General features: G+C 36.9%; 1 protein-coding gene across 2 annotated transcripts; it reads left to right on the forward strand.

The window, feature by feature from the left end:
* Positions 1-369: 369 nt before the first annotated feature.
* Positions 370-23,744, forward strand: LOC107196970 (E3 ubiquitin-protein ligase TRIM39-like). 2 transcript variants are annotated; one of them, XM_049469721.1, is made up of 7 exons: positions 370-478; positions 780-1,216; positions 2,120-2,215; positions 2,308-2,535; positions 2,635-2,657; positions 22,222-22,340; positions 22,875-23,744. In XM_049469721.1, the coding sequence occupies exons 2-7, from the start codon at positions 815-817 to the stop codon at positions 23,414-23,416; spliced, it is 1,410 nt and encodes a 469-aa protein (XP_049325678.1). In that variant the 5' UTR covers positions 370-478; positions 780-814; the 3' UTR covers positions 23,417-23,744. The 2 variants fall into 2 exon arrangements, with proteins under 2 accessions (XP_049325678.1, XP_015457059.3); XM_015601573.3 differs by lacking the exons at positions 22,222-22,340; positions 22,875-23,744 and adding exons at positions 2,751-2,869; positions 3,416-4,011 and having other exon boundaries at positions 371-478.
* Positions 23,745-24,097: the final 353 nt, after the last annotated feature.

A 24,097-nucleotide genomic window follows, 5' to 3' on the forward strand; every position in this document is an offset into this window, starting at 1 on the left:
CCATTATTGAATTTCATTCATTTGGCACAATAATACATATTTATTGTATTGCATAGTTCACATGAGTCAGTTTCTTACTGCTGAAGGATCATAACTTTTATTCTCAAACAAGAAGTGCTTTAAATTAGTGTATCATTGTGTTCGTGTGGAGAAATTGCTTACGCCAGATGAATATAATTATAAAAGCAGCTTTTTAAAATGTCTTTCTCTAAGCGCCAACTGCTCATAGTTTGTGATCTGCCAATAGGACTACTGTGGTTCTCAATGCGGAATTCTACTGTATAATAAAGCTCAAAGTCCTTTTTAACCCGCTTATTTTCACCCGCGTTTTTCCCCGCATAGAGTCATTTGTAGACGGTCCCTCAGTACATAGAACTCAAGGTGTTCCGTGTTTTTTTTTTTTTTTTCAAAAGACATACCTTTCGCACGTAAAATAAGAAGTCGTAGCTGCTTGCTTTGGGTTTGAACAGGTCTCCAGGTAAGCCGAATAAACCGAATATTCCAATATAAAACCTTATTTACTAGAGTTTATCACTAATCTTAAGCAGCTGTTTTGTGTTTTTGAAAACGAAAGTTACGAACGTTTGTCAGTAATCCCGTGACTATATCTTCCGCATTTCACCTCCTTCTCTTGCTTAGTCGTTTCTGTTGCACATTTCCAGAGATTTACAATAATTTTGCTGGTATTTCAGTTTTTATCCATTTGTTGTCTTTAATTAAATCTAAATAAATAACTTTAATACTGTAGAAATGTTCTCTTTCTTTTACTTTCGTTTCAGTCGATGTTCTTATTGAGAAGAAGCTCTGAGCACCAATGGCGTCGTCTCTCTCCACACTACAGCAGCACCTCTTATGTCCTATTTGCTTGGAAATTTTTACCGACCCAGTTTTACTGTCCTGTGGGCACAGTTTCTGCAGGACGTGTCTACAGCAGAGCTGGACTCAGAGTCCAGGTAGAGAATGTCCCGTATGTAGAAGACGCTCATCAAAAGAACTACCTGCACCTGATCTGGCTCTGAGGAACACCTGTGAATCTTATCTACAGCAGAAGAAAGAGGAAGGTTCTAGATCACAGGGTGTTCTGTGTTCTCTACACTCTGAGAAGCTCAGTATGTTCTGTGTAAATGATGAGAAGCTGGTCTGTGTGCAGTGCGTAACTGAAGATCATCAGAATCACAGTTTCTGCTCCATCAGTAAAGCTGCAGACTCTCGAAAGGTAAGAACGGGAAACGATTAAATGATTAATTAAGAAAAATGCTTAATCAATGAGATAATCTAAAACAAATAAACAAAAAATAAACACATTCTGCCCGAGCCCCAGTTATTATGAGCCTGAGCCCGTTTTTTTTAGTAAGTAAAGCTTTAAAAACGAGCATTTTAAAAACACTTTCGGGAGGGCTGAATGAGCGAAATCTGTTCAGAATGATGTTAAATGTTAATTAACACTGAAACACTTTAGAAGCATAAAGCTATTATTTAAGAAAAAAAGAGCAGCTTACAGCACTGCAAGTCAAGTGGAGGAGCTCACGTGTGCGTGAGCGCAGAGCTGCGTGATTATAATATTCTAATTCATGCAACTTTTTATTAAAAGGCAGTTTGATTTGTTACTTTACTATATTGTGATTATCACGCCGTAACTTGATATAATAAAAAAACGATTAAAACAGACGCCTACGTCACAGATCGTTTTTTTTTAAGACTGACCCGACCCAGCCCGAAGAAAGTGGTGGGAAATCTCGTCCGACCCGAGAAGAAAAGGGCAAACAGGACGCGTGACCACAGGATGCTGCCCACGTCATAAATCACCATGCAAATCAGTGCAGTGCTGATAATAATCATCCACTATCCAAATAATAACAATCACAATTATATTTACAGCAAACACATATAGATAAAGACACTGCTGGATAATCTCTGCAAGATAAACCCATTCATTTTCAGCTCAATCAGCAGCGTCCCCTAACATCTGCAAAATGTTTAAGTTCTCTGCATGTAGCTTTAATCTTAATAGTGCAATAGGATGAAATAACAGAAATTCTTAAGCAAATTAATATTAACATTTGGTATTATTGTATTTGTATTGTATTTATTTTATTAATTATTCATTTTATTAATTTAGGAAACACTTCAGACCCATCTTCAAACTTTGGAGAAGAAGCTTGACATTTTTAAAAATGTTAAAGATAACAGTGACAGAGTGGCTGCGCACATTAAGGTGGGTAAAAACAATAATGTGAAACCAGCTATAAATTAATTAATAAATATTCAAATATATAAGTAAAGCATGTATTTATTTTGTACACTCAGTCTCAGTTCCTGCAGACTGAGGAGAGGATAAAGCAGGAGTTTGAGAAGCTCCACCAGTTCCTCAGAACAGAGGAGCAGAACAGAATCTCTGCTCTGAGAAACGAAGAGGCTGAGAAGAGCCAGAAGATTAAGAACATCATTAAAGATCTGGAAAATCAGATAAAGGAGATCAGCACTCGAATCAGAGAGTCGGAGGATAAGATAAAGGATGAAGCCTTGCTTCTGCAGGTAAGTTTAATCACAGCATCTGCATTTATTTACAGTGTAATTACATGGATTTAAATAAAACTAATGTTAAATAATCATATTATACAATTTGATTTATAGGACTTTAAGAGAGCAATTCAAAGGTAAATATTAATTTTAATAATATTAATGGATTTATAATGTAATAGAAAGTGCTGCAGGATTAAAGTGGTGTAAATGTTGGTGTTTATCTTCAGAGCTCAGTACACTGTTCCAGATCCAAAACCTGATTCAGTGCCTCTGATTGATGTGGCCAAACATCTGCGGAACCTGAGCTACAGTTTGTGGAGAAGAATGAAGTTCTGCTGTCCATACTGTGAGTATCACTGTTTAATACTGCTCTAATATTGTAATTTTACTGTAGATCTCTACCAATGTGCTCTGGAACAGTCTGTGAGAAATAGCACTATACGTTTCATCAGAGTTTTTGTTATAGTAAAAAATATGGAACAAAATCTGCACATTTTTTACTCAACGTTAGTAATATGAGCTCAGGTGAATGAAGAGCAAATAAATGTTGAATTTGTTCTGAATTTGTAACAGTCATAAGAACATAAGTTGCTTACAGATCAATTAAAACATTGGGTGTTAATTTATGTTTATGAATTTATTAACAGCTATAGAGGGATGGACGTTTTTGACCAGAAACACAAAACTAATTAATATCAAATTAACAAAACAGCAAAAAATTGGCAAAAAAAACTTTCATATGCAATACTACAAAAAATGATCACATCAACAAGTATATTATTTAGGATCTGTTTATCATACCTCACAGTGATTACATTTACACCAGTGAATATCTTAATTACACAAATTATTCATTTGCGTCTAGTTTAAACATGTTGTGTTTCCTCTGCAGATCCGGTGGTTTTGGATCCAAACACTGCAAACTCCTCCCTCAGTATCTCCGCAGATCTGAGCAGTGTCTCAATCTCTGAAAACCATCAACTTCCAGATAATCCAGAGAGGATGAGCGGTTATAATGGAGTTCTGGGTTCTGAAGGGTTCTCCTCAGGAACCCACAGCTGGGTGGTGGAGGTTGGAGGCAGGGAGGACTGGGTTGTAGGAGTAGCTGAAGAATCCGTCAACAGGAAGGAAAAAATCGTAGCGATCCCAAAGAACGGGTTCTACTGTATACAGAGATGTAACAATGTAATTGCTGCTGGAATTAGCTATTCTGATAATAAGATTATAGCAGAACCAACTGGGAAGAGAATTAGTGTGATTCTTAACTGGGAGACAGGTCAGGTGACTTTCTCCAACTTTGACACTAAAGCAACACTACACACCTTTACAAACCCATTCAAAAAGAAAATGTACCCGTACTTCTACAATAACAGCATAAACCCACTGAAGATACAGCCTATCCAGACCTCAATCACAAATAAAATCTAATGAAACTCTCACCAGCCGATTAATATACCTGTAAAATCACTGACTAGTGGTGTGATTAGATAGAAAGAGCTACAAGATGATGAAATGTAAAGACAAAGAATTGATTAAAATGCCTTTAACATGATCCATGTTTCATATTGTGATTGGCATACAAAGAGTTGGCAAGTTTCCAGAACAATTTCTATCATTTCTATTGGTCCAACTTGGCTTCCCTGGTTCTAACAAAGAAATGCTAAAATTATTTGCATTGCTTAATTTACACTAATATTAAGTGTTGAAAATGAATAAATTCCACATGTTTTCTTTCATTGTGTTTTTATTGTGATCATGTTTAGAATGCTAAAACTTTGAGATTTGCGCTGTATAAAAATATTTTGTTAAAAATAAAAGCAAAAAGGAGTGCTACAAATTAAATGTTGAACTTTGACAGATGTGATTGTAAAGAACCTGTAAATTGGTAAATAATGTTTATATCAATTGAAAGATTGTTTAGTGATGCATTTCTATTAATAACTTGTTTCTTTGTGGAGATAAATGTGCATCTCTTATGGCATTACTTAAAGAGTGAAGTTTTGAACATTTATACTAATTTTAGGGGAGTAAATTATACATCTCATTGAGGGATTTTTACTGCATTGTCCTTTTAGATGTGTTTTTTTTTTTAGAAAATATAAAGCATGTATTTTAGTTCCATTCATGTTCTACAGTATTTAATTTACTTAAACATGTGTTATTATCTGCTGTGATTCTCCACTCTGTGTCCACAAACTTTTTTATTTTCAGAAATTCTGAGCTTTTAATTTTTTTAACAGTTTTATTCTTTGTTTCTAATGTTATGGAAAACTGTAGCCTGCTTGGATTCTGATTTCTGAGCCTTATGAAATAAATTCATCCAACCAACCAACAGATCTCATTAATTGCTCTAATATCTATATGAATGGAAAGGCCATATCATTAAAAACCACGTGTCTAATATTGGGTTGGTCCACTTTGGGCCACTAAAACAGTTCTTACTCGTTGTGAAATGGACTCTTAATGAGTGATGTGGCACCAATACTTGGCTTCCCTGGTCCTAACAAAAGTATCTCCTGACAGCATCAGTAACATTTCTGTAGGTCTGAGGAAATAAATAATGAAGGCTGTGCTTCTGGATTCTTGCTGAACCAGTATCTGATAGGTGTGGTTGTGGTTTTGGTTGTTGTTTTTAGTGGGTGAATAATAATACATGCCATAGCTTAACCCCTTCAGGTCAGGATTTTGTACATTTTCTGCCTGATGTTTACACCACTAAATCTTGAGGCTTTCTATTCAAGCATTACATAAAAAGCTTTAATGTTTGATAAAGAACATTACTGAAAAGCGTAATTGTAATTGTAATAGAAAATATATAAAAAATATTCAAGTAAATCTGCTAATGTCAAAATATAATGAATAAAATCATAAAATCGTCTCTTTCCTGAACTTCATTTTAAAATCAATATTTTCCTGAATACAAATCAAACAGTTCACATCCTCCAAACCTTTAGTTTAATTATATTTGTCTTGTTTTTTCGTCTATTTTTAAACCTGCAGAATTTGGGTTGATTCCTGTTACTGATCTGGAATAATTAAGTAAAGAGAAAAAAGGCAGCTTCTCCCTGTAGGAGATTTCAAACTCTCAAATTATCAGAATGTAAATAATTTATTTTACTGCAGAAAAATGGGTTTTTCTATCACCAACACCTGTAGCCTGTATACGAGACAAAGCATTTCCAGGGGTTAGCTTCAACTGTTAGGTGCATGATCATCATGTATTATGTTATTTAGTCATTCTTCTTTATTACAAACATTATATTAATTAAATTATGTTAATTATAAAGTTAACCCTCCTGTTATGTTCTGGGTCAAATTAACCCGTTATAAAGTTTGAAGATCTAGGAAAAATAGATAAAAGTATTTTTTTTAGTGTGAAACTTCTTCCGCTTGCCGTAATTAGTGTAATCAACATATAATATAAAAATGTTTCATCTCACATATTTGCAATCACCCCCTGCAAAAACAACAACTAAAACAAAACTGCAATGTTATGTTTCAATGTTATGTAAAACTGTTGTGTTTTATATATTAGTCTTTCAAAAGTAGTGAAATAATAAGTGTGAACATGTATTTTTTTATGAAAATGAGTGAATTATCCTAATTAAAGCATTACCTTTTAGCAGTAAAGCACATCTTTGCACTAAATATTGATAGAATAATTAGTAATGGAGTTACCAATGAAATATTTTTTTTTAGTAATGGAGGATATTTTTGGGTTTCAGATCATTTTTGGATAATTAAATATGCACCGGGTCAAACTGACCCTAGAACACCATTGCTGTTCCTCACAAATAAACATAACAGAAGGTTTAAATGTGGATCTTTATTTTTAGGGGAGTAACTTACAGCTACACCATCTGTATAATAGCGTTGTTTATCAATATGAGACTAACTACACAGACCAAAAAAAGTAAATTCAGGGATATTGCATTGTATTTATGATACCATCTCTTATGCTTTGCCAGATTTGTTTTTTTTTTAATATACAATATGTATTGCAGTTCTGTTCCTATTCTACAGCATTTAGTCATTTTGTGAGTCCAACAGCTGCCACTAGGGGTCCTTCTCCAGATTTGTTTCTATGGGTTCAGCTTCTCCTCATTATTGCTAGTTTACTTTTCATTCTTTAATAGATGATTATACCACTAACAATGTTCATTTTATACCATGTGTATTTTTGTTTCTAATGATATGGAAAAATAATACCCGTTTATACATTTACTTTTATTTAAGCATTATGTTTGATCTTTTTATTTTTTTATGATCTGTCATTTATGTTTCATATTTATATATGTTTGTCCGACTTGATTGTCTTTTCTGTGGTGCACACGTTTGTTTAAGACCAAGAAATTCAATTAACATTGAGAATACATGCATTTGTGTAAATAATTACGAGAAATACTAAACATTTGTAGAAAATAAATGTATCGATTAATTAAAAAAATAAGCCATGTCATATTCAAGGAATTTATATCAGTGCATTAAATGGCAAAGTCCGTGTTTAACGTTTTATTTATTTATTTGAAATTACTTTTTTAATGTTTAGTAAAGCTAATGACTTATTTTTGACATTTTTATATGTTATTTTTATTTTATTTGATTATATATTATTTTCTTTTAGACATTTTTACTCTCCCATTATTGAATTTCATTCGTTTGGCACAATTATAAATATTTCTGTTATTTTATAGTTCACAGAAGTCAGTGTCTTACTGCTAACTGATCCTAACTTTCGTTTTCAAACAAGAACTGCTTCAGATTAGCGTATCATTGCGTTGTGTACAGATTAGAACTTGGTTATGTCAGATGAATATAATTATAAAACCAGCTTTTTTTAAATTTTCACTTTAGCGCGTCTTGGTAAATAACATGTAATAAAAAGAGTACATTCATCATAAAAAAATGTTTGTTAAATGTTTTTGAAATTGTGTGTTCAGACAATTTTCCATTTTTTTGCATTCTATTAAATACATTTTTAATCCTTTTTGAATGTATAACTTTGCATCAACAAAACAACAGACAATTTTTGAGTTTAACCAAACGAAAATATTTTCGCCGCTGAAACTAAAAAATAAAAAAGAGTAATTGTGCACAGCTCTCCTCTTCCTCCTCCTCATTACAGAGACAGACATATTCGCATTTTCCTCTTACAGGCTCAAATTAATGGAGATTTTAAAAAGTTTAATTCAATTATGTTGGAGAAACTTAATTTATCAATTTAACAAACAAAACGAAGAGATTGATATTAAGTGAAACAACTTAAAAAAGTTAAGTTAGTCCAAAAATAAAAAGCTTATAGCCTTTACTCAACTACATTCTAGTGGGGATTACTTAATAAAGATATATGCAATTTGTTACATACATTTTTTTTAAATAGATCCAGAATATTATTTTTACTGTGCATGTGTGATCTACTACTGTGGATTACTGTTCTCGGAATTTGTCATTTGTAGACGGTCCCTTAGCGCGCTGAGGGCGTGCAGTACATGAAACTCAAGGTGTTCCGTGTTTTTTTTTTTTTTTTTTTAAGACATACCTTTCCCACGTAAAAGAAGAAGTCGTAGCTGCTTCCTTTGGGTGTGAACAGGTCTCCAGGTAAGAAACGATGAAGCGATGTAAAACCGAATATTCAAATATAAAACCTTATTTACCAGCCTTTATTACTAATCTTAAGCGGCTGTTTTGTGTGTTTGAAAACGAAAGTTATGGAAAGTTGTCAGTAATCCTGTGACTATATCTTCCGCATTTCACCTCCTTCTCTTGCTCAGTCGTTTCTGTTTCACATATTTCCAGAGATTTACAGTAATTTTGCTGGTATTTCAGTTTTTATCCATTTGTTGTCTTTAATTAAATCTAAATAAATAACTTTAATACTGTGGAAATGTTCTCTTTCTTTTACTTTCGTTTCAGTCGATGTTCTTATTGAGAAGAAGCTCTGAGCACCAATGGCTTCGTCTCTCTCCACACTACAGCCGCACCTCTTATGTCCTATTTGCTTGGAAATTTTTACCGACCCAGTTTTACTGTCCTGTGGGCACAGTTACTGCAGGACGTGTCTACAGCAGAGCTGGACTCAGAATCCAGGTAGAGAATGTCCCGTATGCAGAAGACGCTCATCTAGAGAACATCCTCCACCTGATCTGGCTCTGAGGAACACCTGTGAATCTTATCTACAGCAGAAGAAAGAGGAAGGTTCTAGATCACAGGGTGCTCTGTGTTCTCTTCACTCTGAGAAGCTTAATCTGTTCTGTGTGGATGATGAGAAGCTGGTCTGTGTGCAGTGTGTAACTGAAGATCATCAGAATCACAGTTTCTGCTCCATCAGCAAAGCTGCAGACTCTAGAAAGGTAAGAACGGGAAACGATTAAAGGATTCATAAATAAAAAAGTTTAATCAATGAGATAATCTAAAACAAATAAACTAAAATAAACACATTCTGCCCGAGCCGACATACCCTGCACTATAAACTGTCATTATGAGCCTGATCCCGATCTAAACCCCACGTTTTTAGTAGAGCGTTAAAACTTAGCTTTTTAAAATTTAACAATCTGTTCAGAATGATGTTAATTAACATTGCAACACTGAAGAAGCAGAGAGCTGTTATTTAAGAACAATTTTGATTAAGAAGAGCTTAAGCACAGCGCTGCACATGAAGTGTATAATGCGGACAAGTGACGGCGCGAGCCCAGAGCTGCGTGATTATGAAAATGATGATCAATCAATCAATCAACCTTTATTTTCACTAGGGAAAAAACATTGAGGGTGACCCTCATTTACAATGTTGCCGAGCCTTTATAACATCAAAGGGATTGAACACATTTAATACTGATTTAGAAATAATAAGAAATAAAATAGTAAAAAATAATAATAATAATAATAAAAGTACTCATTTTAAATTAACATTTAATAAAAATATATATGTAAAACAGAAAATTCTAAAATACAATAAAGAAAACAAATTTAACACATAAAAAGTAAACAAATGTGTAAAATATAAAATAAGTAAATAGATAATAGTAAAAGTAAAGTAAAATGTTAAAAATGATAAGTGATTAACTAAGAACAAGAATGAAAAATGAACATTAAAATTAAATAAAAATAAAAGCAATAATAAATAAACAAAAAAAAATAAACAAAATAATACAAAAATAATAAAAATATATAAAATAATAGAAAAAGATAAACTAATAAAAAAGTCATTTAAAACAGTCACAGGCTTTCTGCAGCGAGCTGAGCTTCAGTGATTTCTGTAGTGAATTCCAGCTCGCTGGTGCACTGTAGCTAAAATCAGATTTTCCCAGTTCACTAAAAACTGACGATGATGATGATAATTCTTCATTCAGCCAGCTCGTCATCACAGAATACAAAAACACTACAAACATTGACAGCAAAATAATGACTGAAAAGGTACAGGCGGAAGTATTATGCATATAATTATGCCTGTCCAACAACAAATTTTTGTAAGACGACTACAGCATTCACTGCTGTTTTATATGTATAACCACACACTTCCACATGTAGTGGATTAAACAGAGGATTCCTGCATCGCTTGGATACACACACACACACACACACACACACACACACACACTACCCCCACTTTATGGTCTATAAGGAACTTCAACCCCCAGAACACTCTAAAAGCCTTGGAGTTATCTTTTTCAAACAGCCTTAAATTTCAAAATGACATTTCCTGACTATTTCTTCACTCAGCCTCGCTCGAGAACCCTAAATGCAAGTCAGGGTAAACATTTTTAAATTCTTTTTTGACATTCCTTCAGACGCTGTCAGTCGTAAATCTGGATTTAGGACCGTTAATGTTTAAACATCTGGAACTGTGCACAATTGTGGTTTTGCCAACAGCACAATCACCAGGACAAGGACGGGACTACGGGACTTGAGAGAGGGTTCAAAACTTAATGAATGCCTTGGAAATTGTAAATTCACCAAATATATTATACCAATTTAGGGGTTTGTGCTTTCTGCAACCACTTAGAAATAAGATTCATGAAGTTAAAATGAATGCTCTTAGCTTGGAAATTACATTCCCAACACCAACTTCACCAACTTCCCCCACGGTCGTAAATTCCGACGACAGCCGCTTATCTAAACACAGCAGAGGGAGAGGAATTTCTCACTGAGAAGATTTTGCTTAAAATACATATATATTGACTATATAAAAAAGGTGTTTTATAGAATGTTTACTAAATAATGGTATATGTGTCTGGTATATGGTATATGTGTTTGGATGTGTCCTGATTGAATTCTCCTACACATTCAAGTCTGAATCAACAAGGTTTAATTAGCATTTGATAATTTAGCTTTATTTGGTTATCAGTGGTTTAACCATGTATTATCTTTTAAGTGATTTAATTGGGTTTAAATAATAACATGACTCTTGATTTCTTTCTGACAGAGTACCATCCATCGTTGTATTTCTAAGATTATCTTGAATATTACATGTTTGTGGGCAATATATATATATATTACATTTATTGTGATTCAATTGTAAGATTGTTTGTTTCCTGAATTTATCCTCACAAACTGATATGCTGAAAAATGTATTTTGATCCACTGTTTAATTGAGTTTTCTTTTGGTTTGATCTATTAGAAAAATGCTGAAGCATGCTGACCATGTGAGCGAGGGGGGGTTTATGGCCCTTTGTGAATCCCCACCAAAGTTTGAAATTGCTCCTAGACCAATCAAAACACAGACATTTGGGCCACAGGGCCAATCATAGCTCAGGGGCCAAACAGGCCACAGAGACTAATAGTAAAACTGGGCAGACACAGTTCAGTTGCCAGTTTGGAGTTTTCCAGTTGAGTTTAGGTCAGGGCAGTTGGAGGAGAAGCAGTTAGAGAAGGAGTGGGAGAAGGAGTTGGAGAAGATGAGTTGAGGAAAACAGTTAGAGGAGAGAGGTTAGGGAGCCCAGAGAATCCAGAGGTTTTCTTAGACTAGTGCATTTAATCTTCAAGTATATTAATATTAGCTATCCTAGTTTAAATAACTAGGCTATTTTATGATCTACGGAGTTCTCCTGCTTGCCAAGATAGTTAATATAGTTCAGTAAACCAACTAGACCAACCGACGGATCACCGAGAGGGTACGCCAGCCGAGCCAGCTCCAGGGAAGGCCTTCCCTGTGCAGAGACTAGAAGCGGGTGTCGTCCAGGTGCGCCGCTGGCCCACAGAGCACCATCTTTACCCTGCGGATGGGTCCACACCGGACCTTCTAGGGGTGCAGGATGTCAGCCGAACAAGAGGTTTAAACAGCGGACCGAACCGATGGGGACCCCCCTTTGTAGACGTCTCAGAGTAAGGCAGTTTGGGTATTTCTCTCAGTAATTGGTGTTTTGGTTGGTCAAGTCTAGTTTGGTTATTGTTCTTAACTCTCTTCGTAGTATAGATTAATTTTTAGTTATTTGGCGAAAGGGATGATCTTTGTAGGCCGTAAAATATCTTACTTATCTACTTATTTTAGTGTTCTCATTTGATTAGTTTGACCTCATTACATTTAGACCCTTATTTAGAAATATTCACTTAATAGTTCTATTAATCTTTATTCCTTTCATATCAGCATTATAACGTGTTTGTTCTTTTATTTCTCATTTATTATTCTACACTATGATTTGATATATAATGGCTACATTTATGACTTTTTAATGAATTATTTACTCATATCTGTGTGATTTAATAAATACTTTTATTTTACAAAACCTGTCATTTCAGTGTGTTTTTCTGGATAACTTGGTTATGAAAATTTCTGTCACCTGTAGAAACCACACCCTGAGATGTCTTGTGTTATTAATTAATTTGATTAATTAATTAATTAATTAATTAATCTAATTAAATTAATTTAATAACTGGCGCCCAATTAAAAAAATATTTCAACATCTCAATTAGCACCAGGTATTAAACCACTGAGCCGCTACATAATTGGCTCGCCAACGTGGGGCAGGATTATATTCTTATTGGTTCTCCGCCGCGAGACCAGAATATATACACATTTCATAACCAGTTCCAGAAAATAGCGCTGTAAGTTGCAGAATAAAGTGTATTTTGTTTTATTGCTAAATGCGTTAGCTGCTGGCTAGCTGGCCTAGCTGGAGTTAACTGCATAAACCTAGCGTGTTAGAAACACACGCACATGTTCTACACGTGTTTTTTGTTTACAATTCAGGACTGGCCAGTCCCCCGCTGTGTGCGCGTCGCGCGCACAGTCCCCTGTGTGTCTGTATAACGTGTACAGTTGTGTGTGTGGTATGCGAGCGCTCTTGAAAACATTACTCTTATTTGTAAAATAAGCTTGGTTGACACACCGCCGTGTGTGGGCAACCTTAAACCCGGGTGTATATACGTGTATATACGTGTGTACTTACATAAAGTTCAAACTGTTTCCGGTAAAATAGACATATTTTGCCAGTGTTGATCTGATAAGGCCTTCGCGCAGCCCTGAGTCGCGGATCTCCGGCTCATCGACTCCGCGCTCCAGTTAAAACTGCCGGTTTTTGCGCGAAATCCGTAAAATCCTGCAGTACTGGACACTTCCACGTGCGTAAAAGAGTAGCTAACTTTTACGTAACACCACCCTGAGTGGCAGGAAGTTTATTGTGTGCGTGATTAAACTAACCACGCCAGGATGTAAATCCTCTTTGCTCATCTTGTGAAGTGTGTTGCTGCTGTGTTAAACTTTCGGACAGCCGTGCCCTTCTCCTCTGCTATTCACAGTCGACTGAGTCAGTCAAATCTGCTGACCAGGTCCCAGACCCAAGGGGCGGTCCTTAACGTGGCATCATCAGTGGGCGTGACCACTCCCACCAGTCGGCCTCTGCCACCATCTGGTGGACAGCCTGACTATTTACACTCAAACTCAAAGGGTGTTTTACTACCCCTCACCACTAGGGGGGGTACACTGCCACATCGCCATCTGGTGTTTGATTTGGTTAACTGCATACAGTGCAGAAAGGTGCATTTCATTTGTTTGACCACCAGAGGGAGCCACTTAGCCATATAGCTGTGTCGCCACCTGGTGTTGTATTTGTGTAATTGCTATCATCCTGTAGAGTACATTTAGTGTTTCTGTCGCCAGAGGGTGCCAATTTCAAACAAACTTTTCGTTAAGTTAATAAAGGGAATTTGCATTGTGGTTTGGTTAAATGGTTTCTAAATAAGTAAACAAATAACTGCATTCATTTAATCGGTTTATATTAAATAGTTAAATTTAAGTTTCAGGTCTGCTCTCTCAAAACATCACTCTTTATGTTACATTGAACCAAGCTAAATAGCTATCTCCATTGAGTAACTAATCACAACATAAAATAATTAACTGGTCATTTTAATCAATTTGATTAAGTAAAGTTAATTAAATTTCTGTTAATTAATTATTTTCAATTTAATTCAACCATCTTCAAATAAATTAAGCTTAATTATTGATCGATTAAGATCAATTATTAATAACTGATTGAAATTAATTAATTAATTAACCATTAAAAAAAAAAAAAAAAAAAACCTATCCAGTTATCAGTTACTCAACCATATACCCAGCACACCTGTGCTTAATACATAGTTAAATTCTCCCATCCTGTACATAGTTAATAACTATACTCATATTTAGACATACTGTGTATAGTGGCCTACAGTTACTAAACTGTTCACTAGCACCACTGACAACAAATCTAACTATTCTTTTAAAATTAATCTACTAATTGTAACCTTAGGTCGCCCACTTTTAACAGATTTTCTTCTTAGAAAAGGCACAATGCTAATTGACTCGAACATAAAATAAACTTGTTTGTCACCAAAATTGTTTGATTCCACGTGCCTTACGTAAATCAAAATGCGTGCCACCGAAAAAGCTCTTTTAGAGCTTACAGCTGGTCTACCCCCAGGACTTACCATCCCAGTCCAACAAATGGACAGTGGGGGTCTCCATGCACTAATTGCCAAAAGCCTCAATGAGTGTGTATCTAAAATCCTTGAGGGCAAGCAACAAGTGGATCCGATTTCCCTAATACTGTGGAAACAACTGCTGTTGTCACAGGATCAACTTGCTGCTTCCTCCAAAACCATTCAAAATCTCCAAGCAGAGATTGTGACTTTAAATGATAGAGTTGCAGACCTAGAGAACAAAACTGTACAGTCTGAAATGAACCAAAGAGACCTCAAAACCGAAGTGCAGCTGCTTCAAAAGGAAGCCAACATAGCTACCCAACTTGCAGCTCAGTCACAGGAAAAACTAAAACATGCTATTGCAAGACAGGTTGAGCTACAAACTGAATTAGCACATGCTAACAATGCAGTCAAATTAACTCGAGACCAAACAGAGTTAACATTTGAGCTGATGATGGAGGGAGACTCCCCCATCAATCCAGCTGGTAAATCAGGAACCCCTGGGGTTCCGGATCTTAAGCAACAACCATCCACAAATACATTCCCTCTAGTCTCCCTTAAAGGTGCTGAAGCGCCAATAGAACCAAGGTTCACTCAGCGTTCCCAGCCACATGGGACCTCTGTGCAACCTCAAGCACCCTCTGATAGAGATTTGGACAAAATTGCGCGTAACATCCCACGCTTTGAACCAGAACCGGACGGTTCTAATGATGTCCACCAGTATCTTCGCGACATTGACTTCTTCTTACGCCGTTTCCCCAAGGCCACGGTAAATGATAAAATCTACCTCATTAGGGTGTCCTCTAGTCGGGAAGTTGGACGTTTCATTGAGCGCCAACCACCCCAGGTTAAGAGAGATTATCCTGCTCTTTGCAAGGCTTTAGAGAATGAGTTCTCCAACCACCTTGTTCAAACCGGCCTTGCTGCAGCTCTTGCAATAAAGCAGAGTCGCCAGGAAACACCCCTACAGTACTATCACCGCCTCAGGCACGCTTATTTCGGCTATAGAAATGAGCCTGGAATGGAGGAAGAGGAAGTTTTCAAAACATTGTTCGTGAGAAACCTCCATCCCTCCACCAGTCGCTCTTTTGGAGTCGCAGCCTGCCCTCGTACGCTAACAAGCCGGCAGCTGCGTGATTTGGCTCTCAGAGGATTTGCTATGTTCCAACAAAACATTAATAAAAAATCAGAGTCAAATGACGTCCTGATAATTAATGAGCAGTCCTCCCACGTCAAGCAAAAAGGGGCACACAAGGCTCCAATGCCACCTAAGACCCAGTTAAACCACAAAAACCAGAGAGTGTTCCACTCTTGGCGTCGCTCGTCCCTACATTGGGCCCAGCAAAGTGACCAAAAGCCCTCCTATCGAAGGAAAGGTAGGATAAAACGCAGTTGGAATGGCAAACACTCACAGCACCATGCTCGAGCACAGAGCTCCAGCAAACTTCAATCTCCGCTCAGGAGAAAGAGCCCAAAGCACCACAAACGTTGGTTTCCACCTAAAGGGCACAAGCATGAGACATATCCAACTAACCTGAGCACTAAAGACGGCAGTCTGCTCAGACAATTTCGTAACGAAGTACGCAAGCAGGACAATGCTGAATCTGAATTCTTGCCAATTGTCCATGCTCCAGATCAACCTGCTTGGGGGGGTGCGAAATCCATCCACTCCAATGCAGCCTTGGTTGTACAGCCAGACGCTGAAAACAACCACACTGAGGAAGCTTCTTCCCTCAGCCTGGAGGATCCACCACCTAAACATTTCTTGGGTTTCTTAACCGAGAAAGGTTCAACACCAAAATTCTACCTAGCCACCTGGCTGGAAGATGTGTTCGGGTATGAAGCTCTTTTGGACACGGGGTCAGACATTTCTTTAATGTCAAATTCACTTTTTGACCAGGTGAGGGCGACAGCCCGCCGAAACAACAAAGAGATACCTCTGAAGAAGTGTGCTCTTCACCTTCAACCATATTCGCACACTGGTATCACTCTGCATTCTGCAGCCCTGGTGCACGTTGACATCGGTCCAATGAGCCTCACCCATCCAATTCACATTTCTCCATTGGAGAACGTCCCATTGCTCTTTGGCAAAGACCTCCTTGACCGGTTCAAACCATTGATTGACTTTCAGCATCGTAGAATCTGGGCACAGGTTTGCGAACCCCTGCCCTGTCCTAAGGCACAGGATAGAGTTCAATGCTATCATGTTGCTAGCAACATTGAGCCACACAAGCTCATTGAACCTTCAAATTCCACGGGAATCAATGAGAAGCTCACTGTCAGGGTTCTGAAACCACCATCCTCAGAATCCCCTACCATGATTCTAAAACAAAACACCTGTTCATGGGCATTGACTCCCTCTACGGCTGTAGATGAGTACAACCCAAAAGCTGGAAAGTCATTCACTCTTAACACAACGGTCAACGGTGAAATCTTTGTTCCATGGGCTGACAAGTCAGCTGTTCACAGACCACCTGCAGGTTCCTTGCCACGGACTAACTGTGATCCTCTGTTCGTGCACCAAAAGGATTGTTCTCTTCTTGTTCCTGCACCAGTGGTTCCAGACAAACACAGTCCTTTGGATTCTTATGAATGTAAAAACATTCCCACCATCTACACAGATGGATGTGCTTTTCGGAATGCTCAGATCAAATGGAAAGTTAACATGACAATTGGTGCATGTGACAACACTTCTTTCAGAACACTGGCATTTCACCTTGATCCACTTGCCACTTACTGTGCGTCTTTCAGGATGCTCAAGGGCCTGTTTGTTTATGCCCCAGATACACACGCTTCATCTTCATTCGTGGTGCCTCAGAGCCATGGGGGGGAGAGCCTAGCCCAGGCCCTCGATCACCCATGGGTGGACCACAAAATGATGGGGAAAACACACCGAGCATTCCCACAATTGACATATCTGCCACTTGTTGGAAAAAGGCTAGTGTGTTTTCAGCCCCAATCTTCAGAAGATCTGTGTGGTGTATGGCCAATTCCACAAATGGATTGGGTCGAAAGACTCATGAAATTTGTTCGAAGGAACAAACATCTCATCACCGTGGCAGGTGCATTTGCCAGATGGGGGGGACGTCCCCCAGACCCTATTGAAATGGCTCAGGCCACAACTTTTTCGCTGAACCACACTTTCTCAGGTGTTGGTATATCTCACCGTTCTAGGGGTGAACTGCGGAAACACCCAAAACTGGGAAAAAGCACGCTTGGCTACCAACCATTGTGCTACACTGCTGAAAAGCTACTGGTGAGGTCCCAGCACAGCACTGGCAAAACAATTCGCGAGCTCAGGTCTCATTGGTTTGGTCCTCATGCAGAGGCAGACAAACTGCCTCGAATCTGGAACCAAATCCCGCATCGTCAGTGTTTTATTAAACCGATTCTCAAACAAGTTCACTGTAACCCAATTAAACTATGCAAAAGCCCCATGGGACAAGTCGGGACCAATAATGCCCTAGGTTAAATCATAATACTGGGCCACACACTGAGTGTTCATTGTCCACCATTTTCTGGCCTGACGCAATTGTTAAATTGAGAAAGTACCACACATTCACTGTCTGGAACTCACCTATCCAAGTAGCATAACTCACAACAAATTGGATATTTTGTTAAACCTAGTGTTTGAATCACCATTTCAAACCATTAGCATAGCAGTATAATAAATACGTGGAGAGGGGGGGTGCCAATTTTTTTTTTCTCTTTCTCCTCTCTTCAGGTGCCCAAACATATTTTGTTTCCCTTCTGACTACGTTTGCTCCGCTATATTGTTCTCAATTGTTGACTAAGTAGTGGCTAATTATTGAAGCATACCTTATGGGTAGGTTGTCTTGATAAAGTTATAAAGGAACAAATAGCTAGCAAACTATTTGTGACCCTTTCATATGCTTGTTGCCACACTATCACATTAAATTAACTATTCTATTCAGAACCAAAAGCCAATAGCTACAACAAAAAAAAAAACTGATCATCAGAGAAATTGTATATCCATTAGACCAAAAACTCTGTCAGCGACCTTGTAGTAGATTGTCTTAAGAAAGCATGACCAACAAGACACCAATTGCATGAAAGATGTACCCTAACATGCTCTGTCTACAGAAATCCACGTTGACATCGACCGATGACCCAACGTCCAGTGGCCCATCGATCGATGGGGGGGGAATGTAGTGGATTAAACAGAGGATTCCTGCATCGCTTGGACACACACACACACACACACACACACACACACACACTACCCCCACTTTATGGTCTATAAGGAACTTCAACCCCCAGAACACTCTAAAAGCCTTGGAGTTATCTTTTTCAAACAGCCTTAAATTTCAAAATGACATTTCCTGACTATTTCTTCACTCAGCCTCGCTCGAGAACCCTAAATGCAAGTCAGGGTAAACATTTTTAAATTCTTTTTTGACATTCCTTCAGACGCTGTCAGTCGTAAATCTGGATTTAGGACCGTTAATGTTTAAACATCTGGAACTGTGCACAATTGTGGTTTTGCCAACAGCACAATCACCAGGACAAGGACGGGACTACGGGACTTGAGAGAGGGTTCAAAACTTAATGAATGCCTTGGAAATTGTAAATTCACCAAATATATTATACCAATTTAGGGGTTTGTGCTTTCTGCAACCACTTAGAAATAAGATTCATGAAGTTAAAATGAATGCTCTTAGCTTGGAAATTACATTCCCAACACCAACTTCACCAACTTCCCCCACGGTCGTAAATTCCGACGACAGCCGCTTATCTAAACACAGCAGAGGGAGAGGAATTTCTCACTGAGAAGATTTTGCTTAAAATACATATATATTGACTATATAAAAAAGGTGTTTTATAGAATGTTTACTAAATAATGGTATATGTGTCTGGTATATGGTATATGTGTTTGGATGTGTCCTGATTGAATTCTCCTACACATTCAAGTCTGAATCAACAAGGTTTAATTAGCATTTGATAATTTAGCTTTATTTGGTTATCAGTGGTTTAACCATGTATTATCTTTTAAGTGATTTAATTGGGTTTAAATAATAACATGACTCTTGATTTCTTTCTGACAGAGTACCATCCATCGTTGTATTTCTAAGATTATCTTGAATATTACATGTTTGTGGGCAATATATATATATATTACATTTATTGTGATTCAATTGTAAGATTGTTTGTTTCCTGAATTTATCCTCACAAACTGATATGCTGAAAAATGTATTTTGATCCACTGTTTAATTGAGTTTTCTTTTGGTTTGATCTATTAGAAAAATGCTGAAGCATGCTGACCATGTGAGCGAGGGGGGGTTTATGGCCCTTTGTGAATCCCCACCAAAGTTTGAAATTGCTCCTAGACCAATCAAAACACAGACATTTGGGCCACAGGGCCAATCATAGCTCAGGGGCCAAACAGGCCACAGAGACTAATAGTAAAACTGGGCAGACACAGTTCAGTTGCCAGTTTGGAGTTTTCCAGTTGAGTTTAGGTCAGGGCAGTTGGAGGAGAAGCAGTTAGAGAAGGAGTGGGAGAAGGAGTTGGAGAAGATGAGTTGAGGAAAACAGTTAGAGGAGAGAGGTTAGGGAGCCCAGAGAATCCAGAGGTTTTCTTAGACTAGTGCATTTAATCTTCAAGTATATTAATATTAGCTATCCTAGTTTAAATAACTAGGCTATTTTATGATCTACGGAGTTCTCCTGCTTGCCAAGATAGTTAATATAGTTCAGTAAACCAACTAGACCAACCGACGGATCACCGAGAGGGTACGCCAGCCGAGCCAGCTCCAGGGAAGGCCTTCCCTGTGCAGAGACTAGAAGCGGGTGTCGTCCAGGTGCGCCGCTGGCCCACAGAGCACCATCTTTACCCTGCGGATGGGTCCACACCGGACCTTCTAGGGGTGCAGGATGTCAGCCGAACAAGAGGTTTAAACAGCGGACCGAACCGATGGGGACCCCCCTTTGTAGACGTCTCAGAGTAAGGCAGTTTGGGTATTTCTCTCAGTAATTGGTGTTTTGGTTGGTCAAGTCTAGTTTGGTTATTGTTCTTAACTCTCTTCGTAGTATAGATTAATTTTTAGTTATTTGGCGAAAGGGATGATCTTTGTAGGCCGTAAAATATCTTACTTATCTACTTATTTTAGTGTTCTCATTTGATTAGTTTGACCTCATTACATTTAGACCCTTATTTAGAAATATTCACTTAATAGTTCTATTAATCTTTATTCCTTTCATATCAGCATTATAACGTGTTTGTTCTTTTATTTCTCATTTATTATTCTACACTATGATTTGATATATAATGGCTACATTTATGACTTTTTAATGAATTATTTACTCATATCTGTGTGATTTAATAAATACTTTTATTTTACAAAACCTGTCATTTCAGTGTGTTTTTCTGGATAACTTGGTTATGAAAATTTCTGTCACCTGTAGAAACCACACCCTGAGATGTCTTGTGTTATTAATTAATTTGATTAATTAATTAATTAATTAATTAATCTAATTAAATTAATTTAATAACTGGCGCCCAATTAAAAAAATATTTCAACATCTCAATTAGCACCAGGTATTAAACCACTGAGCCGCCACACACACAATATGATATATAAGGAAGTATTAGTGAGCAATAAATTATATGTAAAGCTTTATAATTTTGCACATTTTTTGGACTTATACAGGATTGATATTGATTTTGCGATCTTTCCTTTTATGTATCGAATATGTTGCTTCCACGTTAATTTATGATCAATGACAACACCTAAGAAATGCATAAAAACTGAATAAAAATTGTGCAACTTTTTATTGAAACCCAGTTTGATTTGTTACTTTGCATTATTGTGATTATCACGCCATAGCTTGATGCCTACATCACCGAACATTCTCTTAAGCCCGACCCGACCCGAGGAAAGTGGTGCAAAATCCTCATACACCACCATGCTAATCAGTGCAGTGCTAAGAATAATGATCCACCACCCAAATAATAACAATTACAATTATATTTACAGCAAACACATATAGATAAAGACACTGCTGGATAATCTCTGCAAGATAAACCCATTCATTTTCAGCTCAATCAGCAGCATCCTCTAACATCTGCAAAATGTTTAAGACTTCATTAAGTATCATATTTAACAGTTAATATTTTATCGATCAAATGTATTAACATTGGTTTATTTTATTTATATTATTGATTTAGGAAAAACTTCAGACCCATCTTCAAACTTTGGAGAAGAAGCTTGACATTTTTAAAAATGTTAAAGATCACAGTGATAAAGTGGCTGCGCACATCAAGGTGGGTAAACAAAAATTATGTGAAACCAGCTTTAAGTAAATCAATATATATTCAAATTAGTAAGTAAAAAATGTATTTATTTTGTGCAGTTCCTGCTGACTGAGGAGAGGATAAAGCAGGAGTTTGAGAAGCTCCACCAGTTCCTCAGAACAGAGGAGCAGAACAGAATCTCTGCTCTGAGAAACGAAGAGGCTGAGAAGAGCCAGAAGATTAAGAACATCATTAAAGATCTGGAAAATCAGATAAAGGAGATCAGCACTCGAATCAGAGAGTCGGAGGATAAGATAAAGGATGAAGCCTTGCTTCTGCAGGTAAGTTTAATCACAGCATCTGCATTTACACTGTAATTACATGGATTTAAATACAAATAAATTAAAATAATAATATGATATAATTTGATTATAGGACTTTAAGAGAGCAATTCAGAGGTAAATATTAGTTTTAATAATATTAATGTATTTGTGATGTAATAGAAAGTGCTGCAGGATTAAAGTGGTGTAAATGTTGGTGTTTATCTTCAGAGCTCAGTACACTGTTCCAGATCCAAAACCTGATTCAGTGCCTCTGATTGATGTGGCCAAACATCTGGGGAACCTGAGCTTTAATGTGTGGAGAAGAATGAAGGACTGCTGTCCATACTGTGAGTATCACTGTTTAATACGGGTCTAATATTACATTTTTACTGTAGATCTCTACCAATGTGCTCTGGAACAGTCTGTGAGAAATAGCACTATACGTTTCATCAGAGTTTTTGTTATAGTAAAAAATATGGAACAAAATCTGCACTTTTTTTACTCAACGTTAGTAATATGAGCTCAGGTGAATGAAGAGCAAATAAATGTTGAATTTGTTCTGAATTTGTAACAGTCATAAGAACATAAGTTGCTTACAGATCAATTAAAACATTGGGTGTTAATTTATGTTTATGAATTTATTAACAGCTAAAGAGGGATGGACGTTTTTGACAAGGAACAGAAGACTAATAAATACCAAATTAACAAAACAGCATAACATTTCAAATGCAATACTACAAAATGTATCACATCAACAAGTATATTATTTAGGATCTGTTTATCATACCTCACAGTGAATACATTTCCACCAGTGTTGAATATCTTAATTACACAAATTATTCATTTGCGTCTAGTTTAAAAATGTTGTGTTTTCTCTGCAGATCCGGTGGTTTTGGATCCAAACACTGCAAACTCCTCCCTCAGTATCTCAGCAGATCTGAGCAGTGTCTCAATCTCTACTGAAAACCATCAACTTCCAGATAATCCAGAGAGGATGAGCGTTTATGAAGTGGCTCTGGGTTCTGAAGGGTTCTCCTCAGGAACCCACAGCTGGGTGGTGGAGGTTGGAGACAATAAGAACTGGGTTGTAGGAGTAGCTGAAGAGTCCGTCAACAGGAAGGAAAGAATTGGAGCAATCCCAGAGAACGGGCTCTACTGTATATGGAGATGGAACAATGAATTTTTTGCTGGAATTAGCTATTCTAATAAAAAGATTATAGCAGAACCAACTGTGAAGAGAATTATTGTGATTCTTAACTGGGAGACAGGTCAGGTGACTTTCTCCAACTTTGACACTAAAGCAGCCCTACACACCTTTATAAACCCAATCAGAAAGAAAATGTACCCGTACTTCTACAATACCAGCATAAACCCACTGAAAATCCTGCCTCTCCAGACCTCAATCACAAATAAAATCGAATGAAACTCTCACCAGCCGATTAATTACCTGTAAAATCACTTACTAATTAAGTAAAAGACAACAACTAGAAAAAAAATGCTTTTTAACATATATACATACAATACATGTTTTATATTGTGACTGTCATACAAATAATGGCAAGTTTCCAGAACAATTTCCATCATTTCTATTGGTCCAACTTGGCTTCCCTGGTTCTAACAAACAAATGTTGAATTATTTGCATTGCTTAATTTGCACTAATATTAAGTGTTGAAAATAAATTAATTCCACATGTTTTCTAAACATGGAAATAAAAAATTCTGATTGTGACGCAGCACCAGTGGGTTCCAAACGTGTAGATTTCTTTCATTGTGTTTTTATTGTGATCATGTTTAGAATGCTAAAACTTTGAGATTTGTGCTGGATAAAAATATTTTGTTAAAAATAAAAGCAAAAAGGAGTGCTACAAATTAAATGTTGAACTTTGATAGATGTGATTGTAAAGAACCTGTAAATTGGTAAATAATGTTTATATCAGTTGAAAGATTGTTTAGTCATGCATTTCTATTACAAACTTGGTTCTTTGTAAAAAGTTGATTGTGGATCTCTTATGCCATTACTTAGAGTGAAGTTTGGAGCACATTTATACTACTAAATAACTAGTAAATTATACATCTCCTTGAGTGATTTTGTTTTAGATTGAGT

Source organism: Astyanax mexicanus, chromosome 21 (assembly GCF_023375975.1).
Source record: "Astyanax mexicanus isolate ESR-SI-001 chromosome 21, AstMex3_surface, whole genome shotgun sequence".
Taxonomy (NCBI): domain Eukaryota; kingdom Metazoa; phylum Chordata; class Actinopteri; order Characiformes; family Acestrorhamphidae; genus Astyanax; species Astyanax mexicanus.

Bases quoted from the DNA above. Each gene is read 5' to 3' on its own strand.
- LOC107196970 (XM_049469721.1), top strand. From the start codon at position 815: ATGGCGTCGTCTCTCTCCACACTACAGCAGCACCTCTTATGTCCTATT. The intron at 1,217-2,119 runs GTAAGAACGGGA...TTATTAATTTAG, and splicing joins AAGCTGCAGACTCTCGAAAG to GAAACACTTCAGACCCATCT. The intron at 2,216-2,307 runs GTGGGTAAAAAC...TTGTACACTCAG, and splicing joins GAGTGGCTGCGCACATTAAG to TCTCAGTTCCTGCAGACTGA.